The sequence below is a fragment of the Desarmillaria tabescens genome (assembly GCF_030435595.1).
Source record: "Desarmillaria tabescens strain CCBAS 213 chromosome Unknown EV420scaffold_35, whole genome shotgun sequence".
Lineage (NCBI taxonomy): Eukaryota > Fungi > Basidiomycota > Agaricomycetes > Agaricales > Physalacriaceae > Desarmillaria > Desarmillaria tabescens.
The window spans coordinates 62,510-80,828 of NW_026848334.1; the positions used below are offsets into that span (position 1 = coordinate 62,510).

The 18,319-nt window shown below is 47.7% G+C and overlaps 4 protein-coding genes across 4 annotated transcripts; 3 read left to right on the forward strand and 1 right to left on the reverse strand.

Annotated features, from left to right (window-relative positions):
• Window positions 1-1,581: 1,581 nt before the first annotated feature.
• EV420DRAFT_1704858 (ClpP/crotonase-like domain-containing protein) lies at window positions 1,582-3,050 on the forward strand (the record flags this gene model as incomplete). The annotated part of the gene is made up of 7 exons (XM_060479531.1): window positions 1,582-2,052; window positions 2,104-2,399; window positions 2,447-2,481; window positions 2,549-2,616; window positions 2,672-2,873; window positions 2,932-2,955; window positions 3,003-3,050. Exons 1-7 carry the CDS (start codon window positions 1,886-1,888, stop codon window positions 3,048-3,050), a joined length of 840 nt encoding a protein of 279 aa, XP_060327331.1. The 5' UTR covers window positions 1,582-1,885.
• Window positions 3,051-8,817: 5,767 nt separating this feature from the next.
• Window positions 8,818-10,972, forward strand: EV420DRAFT_1561920 (diacylglycerol-acyltransferase). Its single transcript, XM_060473878.1, has 13 exons — window positions 8,818-9,274; window positions 9,322-9,468; window positions 9,526-9,535; window positions 9,585-9,636; window positions 9,694-9,706; window positions 9,769-9,797; window positions 9,857-10,097; window positions 10,151-10,183; window positions 10,234-10,270; window positions 10,333-10,447; window positions 10,500-10,544; window positions 10,598-10,688; window positions 10,744-10,972. The coding sequence occupies exons 1-12, from the start codon at window positions 9,210-9,212 to the stop codon at window positions 10,600-10,602; spliced, it is 792 nt and encodes a 263-aa protein (XP_060327332.1). The 5' UTR covers window positions 8,818-9,209; the 3' UTR covers window positions 10,603-10,688; window positions 10,744-10,972.
• Window positions 10,973-12,381: 1,409 nt separating this feature from the next.
• On the reverse strand, window positions 12,382-13,693 carry EV420DRAFT_736563 (uncharacterized protein). The gene is made up of 3 exons (XM_060483254.1): window positions 13,576-13,693; window positions 12,443-13,520; window positions 12,382-12,386 (listed from the first exon to the last, which is right to left on the reverse strand). Exon 2 carries the CDS (start codon window positions 13,472-13,474, stop codon window positions 12,572-12,574), a length of 903 nt encoding a protein of 300 aa, XP_060327333.1. The 5' UTR covers window positions 13,475-13,520; window positions 13,576-13,693; the 3' UTR covers window positions 12,382-12,386; window positions 12,443-12,571.
• Window positions 13,694-15,798: 2,105 nt separating this feature from the next.
• On the forward strand, window positions 15,799-18,260 carry EV420DRAFT_1704884 (Fungalysin metallopeptidase-domain-containing protein). Its single transcript, XM_060479532.1, has 11 exons — window positions 15,799-16,120; window positions 16,169-16,336; window positions 16,389-16,476; window positions 16,526-16,770; window positions 16,821-16,933; window positions 16,982-17,293; window positions 17,350-17,525; window positions 17,580-17,601; window positions 17,661-17,815; window positions 17,867-18,034; window positions 18,087-18,260. The coding sequence occupies exons 1-11, from the start codon at window positions 15,950-15,952 to the stop codon at window positions 18,236-18,238; spliced, it is 1,770 nt and encodes a 589-aa protein (XP_060327334.1). The 5' UTR covers window positions 15,799-15,949; the 3' UTR covers window positions 18,239-18,260.
• Window positions 18,261-18,319: the final 59 nt, after the last annotated feature.

Below are 18,319 nucleotides of genomic sequence, written 5' to 3' on the forward strand. Positions count from 1 at the left end.
GCAGTGATTGGATTGAGGATACAGGATGCATTGCAAATTATCTTTGCGGTAAATATTTCGATTCTTTAACCCAGGCGCTTCGTCTCTTGAGGAGATTTATTTCAGGAGCCAGGTGCCGGTTATACGGACATAATCTCTTGTAAAAGAGTCCTTTGAATATCACACGCTTGACAGCTTCATTTGCGGACCGGAACCCACAAAGGTTACTCACTTCTTATCTTCGATGTTTCAACTTACTTTTCTGTTTTCGCGGTCTAATCAATCTCATTGTTTTGGAAGGTAAATGCTTAGGTTTTTTGTGCGTATCGAGGAGATTTGACGAATTAGCAGTTCGGAAAATGTAAGCGCTGATACTCAATTTTGTTATGGGGTGATTAAGTTCGAGGGCGTATGACTTCAGGCAGAAGCCTTACGAAGGGAACAAGCCCAAAACAAGCCCTATTCGCGTCTACTATGTCAAGTTATGATAATGAATCCCGTTCTCGACGTCATCGGCTCCTTCTTGGTCGTTCAGACTCGTATTCAGCAGGCTGTCTATCACTCTCTAGGCAACTTCGCCACTATTTCTGTCATTATAGGTGGCATTCACGACCTTGTGGTCTCATATAATATCATACCGCGTGCAGTTCAACTTTCGCTTCCGTTTCCGAGCCTCGAAAGGTGAATCTCATGTTGTGAAACTTCCAGGCATTAACAAGGTTCCATTGTCTTGAACTCCTGCCCCCAAACCCCGTTCTCAGATGACTTAGGTGCCGGGTACAGAGCCAGTTCTTGCCAAGATCAGCCTCCTACCGACAATACCAAAGTGATTTTTTCCGTACTTTCCCGGAGCCCTTGTATTCATTTAACTGGTCTTACCGCCACCGGTAGAGAAGGGCAGACATCCGCTCCAGGGAAGGAATGATGCTACTCTACCCTGAGCCTGGTTCAGGGCGCTACTAGCCGGCATAGAGTCCAAACCACGGCGATCTCTACTGCCTCGAATACATTGTACTGCCTGCATATTCACGCGATTTTCCGTTCCACAGGCACATACCCCTTTACCGTGGAATCAGAATACGAATGTTGCTGAAAAATGTGGGTCGTCTTCGATTATTCACGGGAGGAGCATCGGCGAGACCTTTATTTTCTGAATCGACGCGTATAACATGCGGATGCATGTTTATATGCTATCACATCCTTCACTGAGTTCTCTCTAAATTTTATACTGTTCAACGACACGCTTTCTTCTACACGGAAACGGGGTGCAAAACGGGCGTTTTATCTCGAAGTCTTTCTAGAATCTGGATTGATGGCCGCCATCCGGCTGCACTCATGCCTGCCGGTCTTTATCGCTTCCAGACCGTCATTCTTATCGAAGTCAACATCGAGCTTCTCAGACTCGGTGTCCTACTCCTACCTTGATGCTGCGTCCATGAGAAGGCGTTCATTCGATTGCTCTTCGTCGTGTGCAAACCGCACATTGTACTTACTCAGCGTCGGATCAGCTGTTAAATGAAGAAGTGTTCCTCACTTTCTTCGGAAAATAGGTGACACGCATGCTCGGACTTCCTGCTGTTATTTGGCAAGAAAAGATCACAGGGCAATCACAGGGTCAACTTGGAACGCAAGACAAATAAATTTGCATCTTCGATTATCTGAGAACGCGTAGAAAAACAGGAAATTCACGGACTGTAGCCATGGAATTGGAGCGTAATGATATACACTTCAGCCAAAGAGAATATTCTGGACCGTCTCATAAATTCGACCATCTGTGTGGACGCAGCGCGGTTTGAGCGTAGCTGCGCTGGGTTGCTTTGACAATGAGTAATCTGATCGGTATCCCGGTCCGATTTCCGATCGAACCAGATCATCTATTATCCGTTTTTCCCTCGTTTTCCCCACCATGTCCTCGCCACCCCCACATTCGTCAGAGCTTATCCTCGCTTTCCCTTCCCCCCACATTCTCCTGCTTACCCTGAACCATCCGGGTGCCCTCAACTCTGTCACCTCTGAGCTCGCAGACGAGCTGTGTGCTGTGCTCGATTGGTTCGAGCGTGAGAGGGAGTTGTGGTCAGTCTTGTGGTTTTGATCCCGTTCTGATGTTGACGGAATTTGCATTAGGGTTCTGGTTCTGACAGGGGCTGGACGCATGTTCTGTGCTGGAGCAGATCTGAAGGGGTGGGATAACCGTCTTGTTCGTGCTGCGTCAAGCGATCAGGCCGATATCAGTGCGAACAAATATGGATTTGCAAGTATTTCTAGGAGGCTCACGGCGAAGCCCATTGTGGCTGCTGTTAACGGGGGTGCGTACGGTGGAGGAATGGAGATTCTGTTGAATTGTGACTTAGTCGTCGCGGATGAGAATGCAAAGTTTGCCCTTCCGGAGGTGAGAAGGGGCGTGGTGGCTCTCCAAGGAGGTGCGATGCGTTGGCTCTGAGTTGATTGATATTAACTGTATCATCAGGTATACCTCGGTTAGCGCATATTGCCGGACATCAGGTATGTTATTTGTTCGCTTCGGTTTTCAGAGTTTCGGGTTTAGCGTCTTCAAATTTTATTTTCTTAGCGGGCCAGCGAGATGTTACTCCTTGGTAAGACAATAACGGCAAAAGACGCTTATGAGAGGTTCGGATTGTGAGTTATTCAGGCTAATTGATTTCATTTTTCTCATGACATTTCCCATGATTAGCATCAATACGCTGACTTCTTCGACAGCTGTCTTGCCGACGGCTCTCGGATACGCCAGGGAGCTTGTTGAGAAATGCTCCCCTGACTCGGTACAGACCACGAAGAGAGCGCTGATTCTCGCTGAAGACAGCAATCGTTCCGTATTGGATGCATCGTGGAGTGTAGAGAGCAGCAGACTTTTCGTGAGAGATGAAAACTTAAAGGTAAGTACCACACAGTTCACTCCTATAAGCGCCCAACCAATATGTCATGTCGATACAGGAAGGTTTGAGGGCATTTGTTGAAGTAAGCTTTATATCTTTCTTAATCTAATGATCCTGACGAGCGAACAGAAACGTTCTCCAGTCTGGAAGAATCCGAGCGCAAGTGCAAAGCTGTAGGCATGTGCGCTATATGAGTACCCGGGTTTTTGATTATTATCACAGCCCGTCTTCTTACCTCGAGAGGATGATTCTCTTACGGAAACCGAATCGACGCTATCCTTTTCCGCAAGTTCCCGCACCTCTGGTACTGAGTCGGATCTGACTGTGGAGTCCCAAGCCTTGGATACACCGCCAAAGGGTGATACGTCTACTACTGAACATATTATAAGATTGCTGCGCACTTTTGATTTTAACGGTGCTACCAACTGCTTGCGCTTGCTCATTTCAGTCTTACTGTTAGTTATCTTCGTATTGGCCATAGTGATCACATACCTCCGTCGGCCGCCTCCATGCAACTGGTGGTGCCAAGTACGATCTGGTAGCCCGTCCATGCCGATACGCGCACTATTGCAATTCGCATTATAGAAGGTCGCCGTTGTAAATACTATTTCTGCTTCATTTACTACTCCCGTTACCGACACTGATCGTATAGGCGGGGAGGCCAGCGTTCTAGCTATAACGTAATATTAGGGCGCTATTTCAATTCTGTCCCTTCCAGCAGAGTGAGGTCATCTAGGCAAATACTTAGACGCGATTTCAAGCTATTTTCACCCGCGAATACAAATGCACCATGTAGATCAGTCAGTTTGAATATAATCATTAATTATAGTTACTGCTGCTCACACCCGGGTCGGAAATGGCCGCACCGCTAGAAGTAACTGTGGGCGGCGATGTGTATTTTTCTCCGGACAAGGTTGGAACATCTTTGTGTGGCTTGATAACGCACGGAGCAGAGTTAATAAAAAGGGGATGCCATATGCAGGCGTTCCCATGGTAGAAGGATACCGACGTCGAAAATGCTTATACACTGTAAGTGTGGAACCCGAAATTGGGTACGGAGTCCGACTAAGAATTCCCTGCTGAAGCAGGGAACGTGCGTTGGAGTAGATCTGAATTCAAAAGTATTCCATGTCCTGGGACTAGTAATCTGTATTGTGGAGCTCCTAGTCGCATGGGTTACCTCGGCAGCTTCCAGGTAGAGAAGGCAATTAGTACCACAGTAACTCCCAGAGCACATCGAGAGGGGGTTCGTGTCTAACCTGATTATCACCATGGTGATTTCGGAGCTGAGGAGCAAGTCATTGGGACGCAGGGGACACCGAGGCAAAGTCCGAGTTAAATTTTAGCAGTCGGGTGATCAGCCTCTTTTTCTTCCCCAAGTCCTTCGGTAATGATTCAAGCGGACTGAATGACGGCATGCAGGGAAGCTTTCCCACAGACATTTTTTCGTGTCTTCAGGAGATTACGGAGTAGAAGATCCCATGACAGAACAGGTACGATCTCGGGCTCGCCGGGTGCAGTTGTACGATTGCTATGTAGCGACGGAACGAAACTGTGCTGCGCTCTAGTATATGGAGTAAATGATGTCAGAAAGGGGCGGGGTCCAATAAATAAGAGTGCTAAGACGTGTATGTAGCAGAACAAGATGCGGTAGCGGTAACAGAAAGTAGATATAGCAATGATTTCGAAAACAATACTGTGGGTGAGGTGTCTGATGGCAATGAGTTATGGTAAACGACGGAAGAGAAGCACAAAAAAATGCGCACGGAAAACTGATTTCATTCGTTACTTGAAGGGGCATCCTGGTGCGTGAGCACCCCTCCAACCGCAATGACAGCATTGGGGCTCGCTGGTTCCACGAGTCGGGACAGATGTATTCATGGACGGTCTCGCATGCGAAGTGTCGTGTCCCGAGAATAGGACGGAGGATGATGATGAAGTGCACATGGTTATTAGTAGAGGCAAGAGGGAGATATCTGTGTAGGTGCAAGTTGAAGAGCTTGACGAAGAAATGCCGCCCGCCTTTTATCAATTCCAGCTACGCCCGCTATTTATTTGGGATATACAGCTGACGGACTATATATCGGGAGGGGCTATCTCAAGATCTTTTCATGCTGATGCCTTAAACGGGTTAAGAAGTAAGATAAATTGAGGGAGGAATCCGAATTGGTTACTGGATCCTTCCAGAACTGTATCCACACCCAATCACATCAAGCCGGTGAGCAGTTCGTACAGTTTGACTCGACTCAGAGCTTTTATCTATAGAATTTGAATTTGAATATGCGACCAGTCCCATTGGCATGAGATTGAGGATAGTAAACCAATAAGCGAGCAGTAGTCATACACAGTCAGAACCGGTATACTTGCCAATTCCATTTTCCCACAGAAGAATGTTTTTGAGTGCGCAGTATCCTAGTGTTCGGGCTCGATATCATAACCGAAGAAGGTTTTCAATAATCTGTACCGAGGAGTACGCTTCCCATCGCCAGCTGAGAAGGGTAATTACTGACATGTAGGCACCCAGCTAGCCAGTCAGCCCAAGTCAGCCCAATGTGCTCGTCGCCTAGTAAGGGAATCCGAAAGACCTCGTCTCAGTTGGTGGCGTTAGCCTTGGGGGTCAGCTGAGGATCTTCAGAGAGAGATACAGAGTCATGAGCGCAACGTTAACAGAACGTGAACCTCTATGTTTAATGCGTGATTGGCGACATGTCGATGATCGCAAGATGAAATTTTACTTCATCTTCTCACGCACAGCCACATCAGTATTTGCTCGATTTCAGACCGCAACGTAACGTCGCTTGCGCCTGGCCATGGGCAAATACTGCTGCCCTCTAATTTGTGTCGCCAAAGCTTTGTACTTGTTGGAGGGAGCTCTTACGTGACTCGGAGTTTGGTCTCCGAGTGGCTGTGGAGATTTTATGATTTTATCAGACTTGTCGAAGACCTTCGCTTGCAACTTCTCGTGCGCCAAGAAAAGGGACAGCTAGCTCACAAGTCGTATTCTGATCTATGTAAGCTGGACTTTTAAACTCAGAATATGCCGCTCTACATTTAATGAACAGCTTCTTAGGTTCTGTCAAATGTCAGTATTAATTAATGCGTGCTGACAACGGGGTTTCTCTGTATCTGTTCTTCACTGCGTTGAAACATGTTCCGATATCATAATGATAAGGCAGATCCCTGGCTCTACGGAGCCGACCTTGAAGCCTATCATTAGATTTTTCCTGTACGTTAGGGTAGTATGACGTCCACACTTTCGTCAAGCAACTCTCAGGATGCACGAGCACGAGGATAGCACTATCATGGGTGAGTCCACGTTCTCTATTGGCGGTCCCGCACATTCCTGAGTGGTTCACCATAGGAACCCTCAAGACGGACCGTCGCCCGTAAGAATATTGATGAACACAAGTCTTATCAGGTGAACATTGAACCCTTATAGTGATGCGGCATTTGTCTTTGACGCGCCAGGAACTCGGGCTTACTCATGTAAAAAATCTTGAGCACGAGGTGGAACAGAGTCGAGACCGTCACTTCGCTGAATCACGATATTCACGTAATGGGCACTCGCAGGATCTATTCCCCAGTCCGGCTGCTCAGGCCAACGACATGGAAATGAACCATTGACTCAGTGTATGATTTCTTCTTCAGGTACTCACTCATTTATGCCCGTTATTAAGTTGAAATTTTGCCCCAAGCCACCGGCCTGGGCCTTCTTTTTATAATGTATCGACCAATCATTCTGGAGCGGCCGGCCGACGCAAATTGTATCACTATCCCTCAAAGTGTACGCTGCCTAGTTCTGCTGACTGCCATTTCATGCTCACGCGGTTAAATATGAAGCACTTCATATCAGCATCAGGTCTAATTCTTTCTACCGTTCCTAGGTTGACCTTGAAACATCAGGTATGAAGACACTATGTCCGTTATAACAAGAAGTCACATATTCCCGGGATGCGAATTTAAGTCCCAAGGCAAGCGGAACAAGATAACGTTTTGCAGCCCCGCCGAGTTCTAGAAACTGATAACTCCACCGACGAGTGCCTCTCCCAGAGGAGGCCTTGTCGACAACTTGAAGTTGGCGGATGAAGAGGAGAAAGAGCACTTCATGTATATCCGTTCCCGAACAAAAAGCTGGCATTAATTCAAGTTTTGTTCTGCTACACCTTCTCCACCCGTACAAAACGTGACGTCGCAACGTCCTCTTCTCTTGCCCTCACATCGAATCAGCTTCTGTCTTCCAGAACACGTAAACCATATATACGCTGTCTCGGATAAATGGGAATGCTACACTGTCCATGAACTGCGATTTTTCTCATGCGTACTGAATACGAGCTTTCCTTCGGATTGTCTCCAGACAGGTTCTCTCAAACAGCGCGTGAAGCCAAAACCAAACCCATGGTTCTGTTCCTTAGAAGCACATGCGAGATAACTTCTTTGTATGTGCGTGTGATTACATTTTTATGCCCTGCCCGAGGCCCAATGACCAACCTACGTTGATAACAAAGTCCGAAAAGAGGAACTTTACAACAGGAAGCGGTTAACGTAAGCTTGGCGAAGAGCCGCACCACGAACACGGTACTAGAGCCTAGAAATTACGAATATTTGAATACAGACGAAATCACACAATGTAGACCAATCACCGTCACTCGCCAACCACAAATTCACCTTCATAAAAGCCTTGAACGAAAACGAAACTTGATATGTTTCTCTTTAATCCGTGGAGTAGGGCGAGTATTATCCAATCGATCCGAGGAGATAGTATGGTTCACTCGAGAATGCTAGAATAGAGAAACCTTCAATTAAGTACCCAGAAGGGAATGCACATTGACTTTTACCGCCTCAACTAAGTTTCCGAAGTTCCGCACAGATTCCGTGCAAACATTTTTAATGACAGCATGATCACAATCATCCGGAAGGATATTTATTCATTCAAATAAAACAGTATTCCCAAAGGAATTCAGTAAGAAAAACCCGGAAAAGACTAGTGCCTGTGCCACAAGGAGGCACCAATCCTGTGGGAGCGCCATAGAGAAATAAGGGGTAGCCGGGATAAACAAGCGAGAACTTGCGAAATCAGGACGTGTAGCGGCAGTGGGACTACATATCGGAGATATTAACCTAGGTGGTCACTGCTGGGCGAACTATGCGCCTACAGTCACCTACATTCCGGCATGGCGAGAGGCAGGCATTTGACCCCCTCTCAGATTTAGATAGATGGATTGACTCCATGGGGTATAGTTATCGACGACAGCCGGAAAAATCTCTATGTTTAAACTATCACGTGACCGTTCTTTATACCGCGTTCATCTATTCTCGTCTGTCCGTTCAATATGCGAAGAGCAAAGTTGCATGGTTCGGAGTCGCACCTTTCCCCGACGGTCATTAGGTATATCTAAGGTGCTCAAATCCTTAGGTCATATGGCATCACACACCTTTTCTGCGTGTCAAGTTCAAGTCAAGTTTCAAGTTATTGCATTTAAAAAATCTGGAATGAGATCCTTCCATCAGTACAATCAGTTATTCTGATGGCCAGGTCAGAAATATATGACCAGAAGATGCAGTATTTATATCTACGGACTTACATCGTGGGCGTTCATGCCTACAACCGGTTATATTGTATTCCACGTCTCTGCTGATTAGTAACGGGCACATGCTCTCTAAGAAAAGAAGAGCTTCTCCCGCGAAAGTGTGAGAGATTTACGCGATACAAGGGAAGGGTTTGATTTTTTCTTCGAAGATCTTTCATCTAATCGTTACTGGATGACCGAGGAGTTTGAGCAAAGTACATGCTTGTCGAGGGCTAGCTCAAATCCGGCCCGTCGATCTTTATCACTCAAGGAAACAAAGAGCGAGTCGTTTTTGAGTCGTCTGGTGCTACAGCGTGTGCTGCCTCCTGAACTGCAGGCTTCGCAGAGGATAGTGCTGACGGTGGTTTGTTTTTTTTGTACGTTCTATGAGAGATGAATACATGGCGATCAGATACTTCAATAATTGTGCGATAAATGTGCTTTACGAGTAACGCTATTTGACGCAGAGATTGTCACATGGAACTCACTTTGCTAGTCTAGTTTCCTAAATTGCCGCAGTCCGGTTTCTACTGGGAACTACAACAAAGGAAATGTCGAAGAAGCCCTCTCTGGAGTCTCCACCACGGTCGAAGCCGTCACTTTCCAAGTGGCTCTCGGGGTTCGCAAAGACGCGGTTTACCACTGTAAAGAAATCGCTTCATGACAATATCGAGTTCGTATCATTTTGTTCGGGAGCTTTGATGGTGTGCTGAAATGAGCGTCCTGCAGCTTCGTTCCATCTTCGATACCTGCCCAGAGAGGGCTGGAAATGCTGGCGATAGCCTCCTGGTCCTTCCTGATACTCAAGTGCTGCACGCTGTTCATCTTCCTGTAGTACGTTGGCATCGCATTTTGGGGTGACGGAGCTGACGGGGATCCAGTTCCTTTCCACCGTTGTGGCCTCCCGTTACTTGTTATATGATATGGGTGTATTGCCTCGACAAGTCACCTGAGCACGGAGGGCGGGTCTGGCACTGGTACCGTCGGTGTTCATGGTGGAGGTACTTCGTGGCGTACTATCCTATCACGTGAGGCGGCACGTTGGCTTCCGTTTTCGGACCTACTTTGACACTTCCCCCATCCAGATGCTTGAAGGTTGGTCCGTCGCTGATGAGAGAATGGGGCTTTGACCATTACACTGTAGGAAGCAGACTTGCCGCCCAGTCGCACTTATGTTTTTGGTTATCACCCCCATGGTATGTCGACATCATCACTACGAATGTTTAAAAAGTTCTCAAACAGGTTACGAATAGGTATTATTGGCACGTACGTTTGCGGTTCAACTTTGGTTTGCTTTACGTTCCCACCAAGCTCAAGGTTATCTCCAGGGGAGCTTTTGCAAACTTTGCTACCGATAGTATGTTACCATAGCTCATCTCATTGTTTCAATTTTTTTCTCATTCGACAAACATTTAGCGACTGGAGTCTCCAAACTTTTCCCTGGGATTACAACTCATCTTCTCACTCTTTCTAGCAACTTTAAACTTCCGTTCTATCGGGAATGTATGATACACCTGGGAATGGGGAGCATGAGTAAGAGATCATGCATTAACATCCTGCAGAGCGGGCCAGGACAGTCTATCACCATCGTAGTGGGAGGGGCCGCAGAGATCCTGAGTGCTCATCCAGGAACCGCCGACTTGACTCTTCGTAAACGGTACTTTATCTTACAGTTATCGTCGCTATATGCTTTTTTGAAATCATCCATAGGCTAGGGTTCATCAAGCTTGCTATACAGGAAGGGTCGGCGTCTAGGATCCTTTAATCAACTTTTTGTTTACTCATTCATGAAGAGCGGACCTCGTACCGGTCTTCTCCGGAGAAAACGACGTACGTTTTGTTTTCCCATGAAAATGCAGCCAACTGAAAATAAAATTCCATAAATCCGTCAGATTCTCTCGCAATTGCCCAACGAGAAGGGGAGTGTCATTTACATGTTCCAGAAGAAACTTCTGGAGATGTTTGGTTTTACCTTGTCTCTGCTCCACGGAAGAGGGCTGCTCAATTGTGCGTTATCTGTTTCCCCCCCCCGGCGCCTCTCTGACAATGGATGCTTTAGACAATCTCGGGCTACTCCCCTATAGGCAGAGAATAACTGCCGTCGGTGAGTCTTTGAGGCGTGCCCCATTACAGATTCTCTGACAAGCTTTTCCTCAGTTTGACGACCCATACCCGTGAAACGAGTCAATCAACCAGACATGGAGGAGGTTCGACGCATCCAGACTCTTTACATCGCGGAACTGCAGCGGTACGCTTTTCTCTTTCCCCTGAGCTCTTAGCGACGGTCATAAATGATGACTCAGGATTTGGGATACCCACAAGGATGAGTTTGCAAGGACCAGGAAGCGGGAGTTGAATATTATTGATTAGTATACATTCTTTGAACGGTTTTTTTAGTTGTAACTCGAACATCTTATTCCCAGTACAGCGCTATTCTTCTCAACTTGCTTGCAGTCATGAATATGCGACACGACCAACATACGTAGATAGCTTAGCTATAGATCTAAATTCATATCGTCATCGGTAAACCTTCCCATGCGTCGAGGCGCCCTTCTCAGAGTCATCGATGACTACGTTTTACAGCGTTAATGCGGTTTCACGCTTGAACGTTGAACCCTCGAGTGTTATAGTAGAATGGTGACGGCCGTCGCACGTAAGGTTACGCTCACTAGCCAGCTGCAGCGACCACTGACGAAGCCCGAAGCAGCCACAGTACCCATTGACGAGCCGATAGTATGACTTAAGGTTTCTTTTAAGTATGTATAGACTGATAAAAGTCCGGCCAAAGACGATAGTGAAGAGAATAAAGTCGAGCCTCATTCATATGATGATAATTTTTTGAATAAGTTGAGCACTGAGCAGAACCCATTTGAAGTATTCAGCAATTTAGAACCCCGCGTGATCCCGCATGTGTGTCTATAATCGCTGCGGTAGCGTGTCGTACGATTGTCGGTCGACGAAGCATCGTCCAGACTCCCGGGCGATGTTGAAAGCGTCGAAGTAGGGCATGTATCCCGGAGAAAGGGACTCTTTATTGACGGAATAAGACATGAAAGTGTAGAATCGCCAATGAACGAGAAAAAATGACGAACTGAAACAATCTATGCATAGGGATTTATGAAGACATTAGGGCCACTGAATCCATGAATTTATGGATTCTTGGATCTTTCCTCGCCGAAGAAAAATATTTCGGAAAAAAAGTTATCAAACAATACCAATGGGATGCATTAGCGGAGAATCGAACTCCGAACTCCACTGTGGTCTACACTGGGAGGACTAGACGCTAACTAGTACACCACAAATGCAATATCAAGCCTTTGAAACTGTCCGTCAAATCCGAGCAAAGAAGATATAAGCTTCGCCAATGAGAATCTCAGGCAGAAATCACCGCAGAAACAGCTGCTCGGTCTATGATGGCTTGAAGGCAGTTCCACCGTCGACAGATACCCCGCATTGGACCGTCTGGGTTATATGGACGCTCGTCAGGAGAAAGGGATATGGAAAACACGTTCACGCACGTATCTTTGGGTTAAACGTGTGACTTCTTACTCTCATGCAATGCCCTATGCATCCACCGAGACTTTGAGCGCGTACCTTTCCGTGATTAGCTTCGTACCGGTGACTGAATATCGGCCGCACCCACAATGATCAGGCCGTTTCGCAAGCTAATCTCACTGGGACGAACGAACGTCGTCTGGCGTTGCCCAGGACAGATACTGGCAGTGGTCAAGAGGCAGCTACCCAAAACAGCGAGCTCATTGTCAATCAGACCGAGCCACCAGTGAAATGATGCGTCATATTGGACCATGATTGATGATACTAATCTTGCGTTGCGTGTAATATTTCCAGGAAATTAGGGAATCACGAACCAGACAACAAGCCCGGCCTTATATACATGGAAAAAGTCAACACAATATAGTATTGGACATTTCGTAGGCCGATACTGCTGGATATCATCTATCAGAGCTACATCCAGAAGGGGTATAAGGAAACGATGCTGACCTTTCGTAAGTATATGCATTGATATATCAAAGAATAAACTGTATCAACGAGAAAAACTGGTCGTTCCTCCGGCACCACTAGCGAGCACAACGTTAGCGAAAACCAAAAGAATAACGAGTCACCCTAACCTCACACCGTATCCGGCAACTCAGCCAGACACTTCCTCACCCTCTCGAGCACCTCCAACCTATCATACACAAACCTTCCACATCCCGGGCATTTTTCGGACAGACAAGCCTCCATCTCCGGCCACTCCTCTATCTCCAGCGAACACAGCCTATCCCCTGACGGCCTCGCATCCATATCCCAAAACATCTTCCACACCAGCGCCACCCACACCGACCCGTCAACCGATCTATCGCAACCCCCACACCTCGCGTCCCATTCCATACCCTTCTGGAACTCATCTCGCCTCTTCCGGTGAAACTTGAACAGCTTGACCAACGAACGCGTCGGAATCCGCTGCAGTGCCTCCTGGTGCTGCTCGTCATTCAGAGATAAACTCAGTGTATGCTTCGATGCAAGCGCGACTTCCTCTTCCCACCCTAACCTCGTCGCTATCGCATACACCCGGAGTGGCTCCCGCAGGAATACCGGGGCAGTTATCGATGCGCGAACGATATCCAGTGCACCTCTCGCTCCCCACGTCTCCGCTAGACTAAGCACGCCTTCAAGTTCGTCAAATGTGCGCCAAGGTGGGATTGCCAAACCGCTGATAATCCGTAGCAGTCGTTCAAGAATGACATCGTGTTCGTGGATGGGTATAGATTCGCCATCTGGTCCGAATGTGAAAGAGCTTGAAGCGAAGAACGTGGTGGTTCGTCGTAAGACTGAGGATGGGAGGCGGTATAGGGTACCGTCGAGCGAAGATAAGACAGCGTCGGCGTCTGGGTTACTGAAGGTAGGCTGGTAGGCTGATCTGTGGTCCATCGTGGAGGCGATGAAAGAAGGACGGCCTGGGGTGACTCTACAGAGTGAGCATGTGTTGATCGTCTCGTTGCCGCATGGCCGTTCCGGTAATCCGAATCGCATCAATGTGAACACATGCCGTAGGGAAGTGAATGATGACAGGGATCATCTAGAACAGCAGTACTGTAAGAACTGACGGCATGAACGGACGAAATACCACACACCGAGGCATGAACATGACGTTTGAACTTTCAGTAGAGCTCGGGGGCATCACATCTGAGGTCGACGATTGGCCCTTGCTTGCACACAACGTCCACGAACTATCTTGATTTCGGGTCATCTTCGCCAACCATCATTATTCCTTCGTCACGTCGTCAGCAGAGTATACCGCTGAACTTGCAATGGTCATGCTCACGGTCAGAGTTTCATCTCGGACAAGCGATTTCTGGGGAGGCAGCTCTTCAGAGTTGGATGATAATAAATGAATGTTGAGCTTGAGGAGCGCGCGCTGTACTATGAGATGCGTCAGGAAAGGAAAAATATGGCAAGGCACGACATGCATACCTTTTCGCCATTACACGCAAGCGACGGCAATCGCGACTCCAGATTCAGATGTCCAACCACCTCTTGGATTTATGCGCGAGAGACATGGTATGTATCGCAAAGCGTCGCCGTATCGAGAGTTCTTGATAGCCGTGATGAGCAACAAAGATGTCGACGAACGCTCGACTGGACTCTTACCTTGCGAAAACTGCGTCGATAACGCCAACAAGACGAAGATAGCTTCAAAAATTTTGCCTAAAATAGAATTATTGAGGAAATTATCATCGAAAGACACTAGACAAAAGTCGCCTACCTTTCCAGTTTGCTCGCCATGAGTTCATTCTCGCAACGTTCTCGACTGTTTTCTTCGCGTCGTTCCATTCCGAAGATCATCCTCTTGTCGTGAGTAAGAGAAATTCGATTCATAAAAGCACACATAGTCGGAATCCTGCATGTGGGAGAGGGGAAGAGGAGAGAAGAATGGGACAATGGTGGTCACAAACAAAGAAATCGTGGGAAAGTTATGACCGCGTCGTCATAAACAGAACCTCGGGCCGACGTCCGGTGACCTCCGTCGTCCCTCCGTCATCTACCGCACCAGTGGACTGCGCGCCTCTTGCTGAACTCACTGCTGAAGCCAGTACATTCTCTTTGCGGAAAAACAAGACCTCAAAATGTCGTGACATTTCATTTGAACTTCTAATAGTAAAAATGAGTTTGAGATAATTTCCGTATTCTTTGAGGCGAAGAAAAAGGACAGGAAAAACGGAATGAAAAAGGCGTCTCCCGCAGTCAGAACAAAGGAAACCACTTTTCATTCGGAGTAATTCTGTGTTCGGTACGTGAAAGGAGCGGTGAGCACTAATAGTACAAATTTTTCATTGCGTTTTCCGTATCCTGTTTTCGTGCCATACAAAGGGAACAAAAATTCACGACATTTTAGAATACCTTTTTCCGTCTGTAAAAGGAACCGGCCCCAGCAGTGAATAAACTTGCAAGCCATACGACATGTAGGCATTTCCCCAAAATAAGTATTCAATGCTGAAAATTAACTTTCTAGGCTTTGTCACAACATAATAATTGGTAGTTGTCATAACCGGTCGAGGGGAGGATGATATCCTATCATCATCAATCTGCGAAGTGTACAAGATACTCTGGTTCGCTCCGATAATGGGATATTGCAGCCCGCGACGTGATGTCTTCCACCTTTGCAAACGGTTCGACATGCTCTGGACACTTTCCGCAAAAAAAACACACAACAGTTCAGTTCAGTATTCTTGCTCATGTGAATTTTTCATCTCTTCTTTCCGGCGACTAAAATAATCAGAAACAAGACCGGACGTTCCTAACACCTGAATCTGCTACAATATCTCTCTACGGATTATTCTTCCCACCAAATTTCTTCTTATTGTTCACGAGGCCCATCACAGAGATGACATGACCGTCGGAAGCGGATGTTAGAAGCAGCGAGGAACTGATGGAATCTGTAGGCTTTCATCCTCTGCCGACATGCAGACTGTTGCTCATTGAGTTCACCAGTTCTTCTCCCGTCCTTTGCGCGAGGACTTCGAGGTAATAGTCCCTTGCTATTGCAACCATTCGACACCAGAAGCTGCTTTCCATCAAACCTGGTCAACGAAACTTTCACTTGGCTTCCATCTAACAGTCCACCCCAGGCCTCGCATCTCTGCCTCACTCTAATAGTCCACAACGGCTACCATACAGCCTGGCTTTCTTTCTGATAAGCGGGTGAGTAGCCTCCCTTGATAACTTTTCCCAGTGATCGTCATGATTTGACAGATCATACCGACAGCAACAATGTTCCTGGAAGAATCAAAGCCACGATTTGCTGACTCCGCCCGAACTTCTCTCGCTTCATCACTCGTCCTCCACCGTCGTAGGACTCTCTGTAGAGTTCCGTGTTATACAGCGGATGTACCAATACACCGGACATATCTCCCTTTCGCACAGTGAAAAATGGCTCATCTCTATATAAACCACTTCAGGCTCTAGCATTCTACTCACAAGGACTTTCCACGTCTTTCTTAACTGACCATGCGCGCATTCCAAAGAGAGCTATTCTCCTCTGTACTGCTTGCGCTCCTCTTTGCCAACGTCTCGTACGCTGCACCTTGGCCAACCTCCTCCAAACACTCCACTCACCAACGGAGGACCATCGGACGCGACTTGACAATCGATACGTACCATCCCGCATCGACCTTCAAGGTAATAAAACAATGATATTGTTCTTTTCATTGTCTCATACCTTTGCAGACTTATGGAGAAGGGAAAGCCATCTCGTCTTTCGCTAGTGGGAACCTGGAGACATCCGCCGTCTCCTTCATTGCCTCAGAGCTCGGCGTCGATGCCTCCACTATCTCCTTCAACTCTGGTCACTCTGCTGAGAACGATGTGAGCTACGCCTATGCGAAGCAATACCATGTACGCCTTCCATCTAATTGCTATAACCATACCCCTTACGTCCTATACTCAGGACGGTGTTCCCTTTGCCAATGCCGTCGCCAACGTTGCGTTCAAGAACGGCAACGCTGTCTCGTTCGGTTCCTCATTCGTCGACACACGTAAGTAACGTATTGCGTCGACCTCCATATCACTGACAACCGCGTATAGCGAAAATCGCCTCCTCCCAGCCATCCATAGAGCTAGACTCGATCATCAGCAAAGTCGAGGACGCTCTCTCCGGCACCTACAACGACATAAACTCCCTCGAATACCTCGTCCTCTCAGACGGATCCGTAGCTCTCACCCACGTAGTCCAAGTCCTCAACGCCGACGCCAACACCGGCTACGAAGCCTTCGTCGATGCCCACTCCGGCGACATCATCGCACTCACCGACTTCTCTTCCCAGGCTGCGGTAATCCCTAACATAATTCTTACTTTCGCATATGTCTAACTATGCTCTAGTACGCCGTCGTACCAATAACCGAAGCATCCGTCGCAGAAGGCGAACAACTCCTCATCAACCCTGAGAACCCTTCTTCTTCTCCTCAAGGCTGGGTACAGAATGGAGAAACCGCGTAAGGCTAGCGTCCCCTCCCCAAATATATCTCCCTAACATTCCACAGCGGCAACAACGCCATCTCCTACAAAGGAGTACTCCTCACCACTACCCAGCAATCCTCACCCAACATATTCAGTTACCGCTACAACACAGCCATCGACCCTCTCCTAGGCGGAAACGTCGACGCCGCTCGTACCAACGCCTTCTATATCATCAACAGAGTCCACGACTTCCTCTACCAATACGGCTTCACCGAGGCCACCTACAACTTCCAGCAAGACAACTTCGGTAAAGGCGGACAAGGCGGAGACCGCGTCCAAATATCCGTTCAAGATGTCTCCGATGTCAACAACGCGGAGTTCCTCACCCTTCCCGAGTAGGTCGCTCCCTGAATCTATGCGGCACCACAATCTGATATAGACGGGTTTTCAGCGGTCAGTCAGGGCTTTGCAGCATGTACATTTGGACGAATGCGATTCCCAGTCGCGACGGGTCTCTAGAAAACGATATCCTCGTCCACGAAATGACCCATGGGCTTACGAATCGCCTGACTGGGGGCGGAACAGCCAGGTGCTTGCAGACGCTCGAATCCGCTGGATTAGGGGAAGGTAATACATTTCCTTGTTGCTCCCAATCCTATTGATCACCGATACGGCTTTCAGGATGGTCCGATGCTATGGCAGAGTATGACAATTCCATTCTCTTCCTCTCGCCGTTACCAGGAATCTAATACAAAACTACAGATGGACAGAACAAACGAGCAGCACTGTTTCCGACTACGTTCTCGGAGTCTGGGTATCAAACAACCCTCGTGGCATTCGCCACTATCCCTACTCCACGAACCCCAACACGAACCCACTCCGATATTCTTCCCTCAATGCGCTTTTTGAAGTTCACGGTACGTACACTCATTCACTATTACATTAGGCACCTACTAAGTGGTCCTCAGATATCGGTGAGGTATGGGCTAACATGCTACACAACGTATACGCCGCCCTGGTACAAGCCTTCGGATGGTCCTCGACAGCGATGGATGATGCTACCGGGAACGCAGGAAATGTAGTTTACCTCCACCTCTTCGTCGACGCGTTATCGCTCCAGCCATGCAACCCTACCTGTAAGTGCTTATCAGGATCTCGTACCTTCCAACGCTGACTAGGTACCTCAAGTCGTGCAAGCCAGAGACGCGTGGATCCAGGCTGATGTGAACCGTTATAATGGAGCCAATGCTTGTCTCCTCTGGAATGCTTTCGCGAGTCGTGGTTTGGGAGTGTCTGCGGCCAACCATCTCGACGATGCTACTGTTCCCGCTGGGTGCTAAACAGGAGGACATCGTGCTCGGACTGGGAGAGATGAGATGAATAGCTACATTTTTGAATTTTTGGGCAATGTGTCGACATGA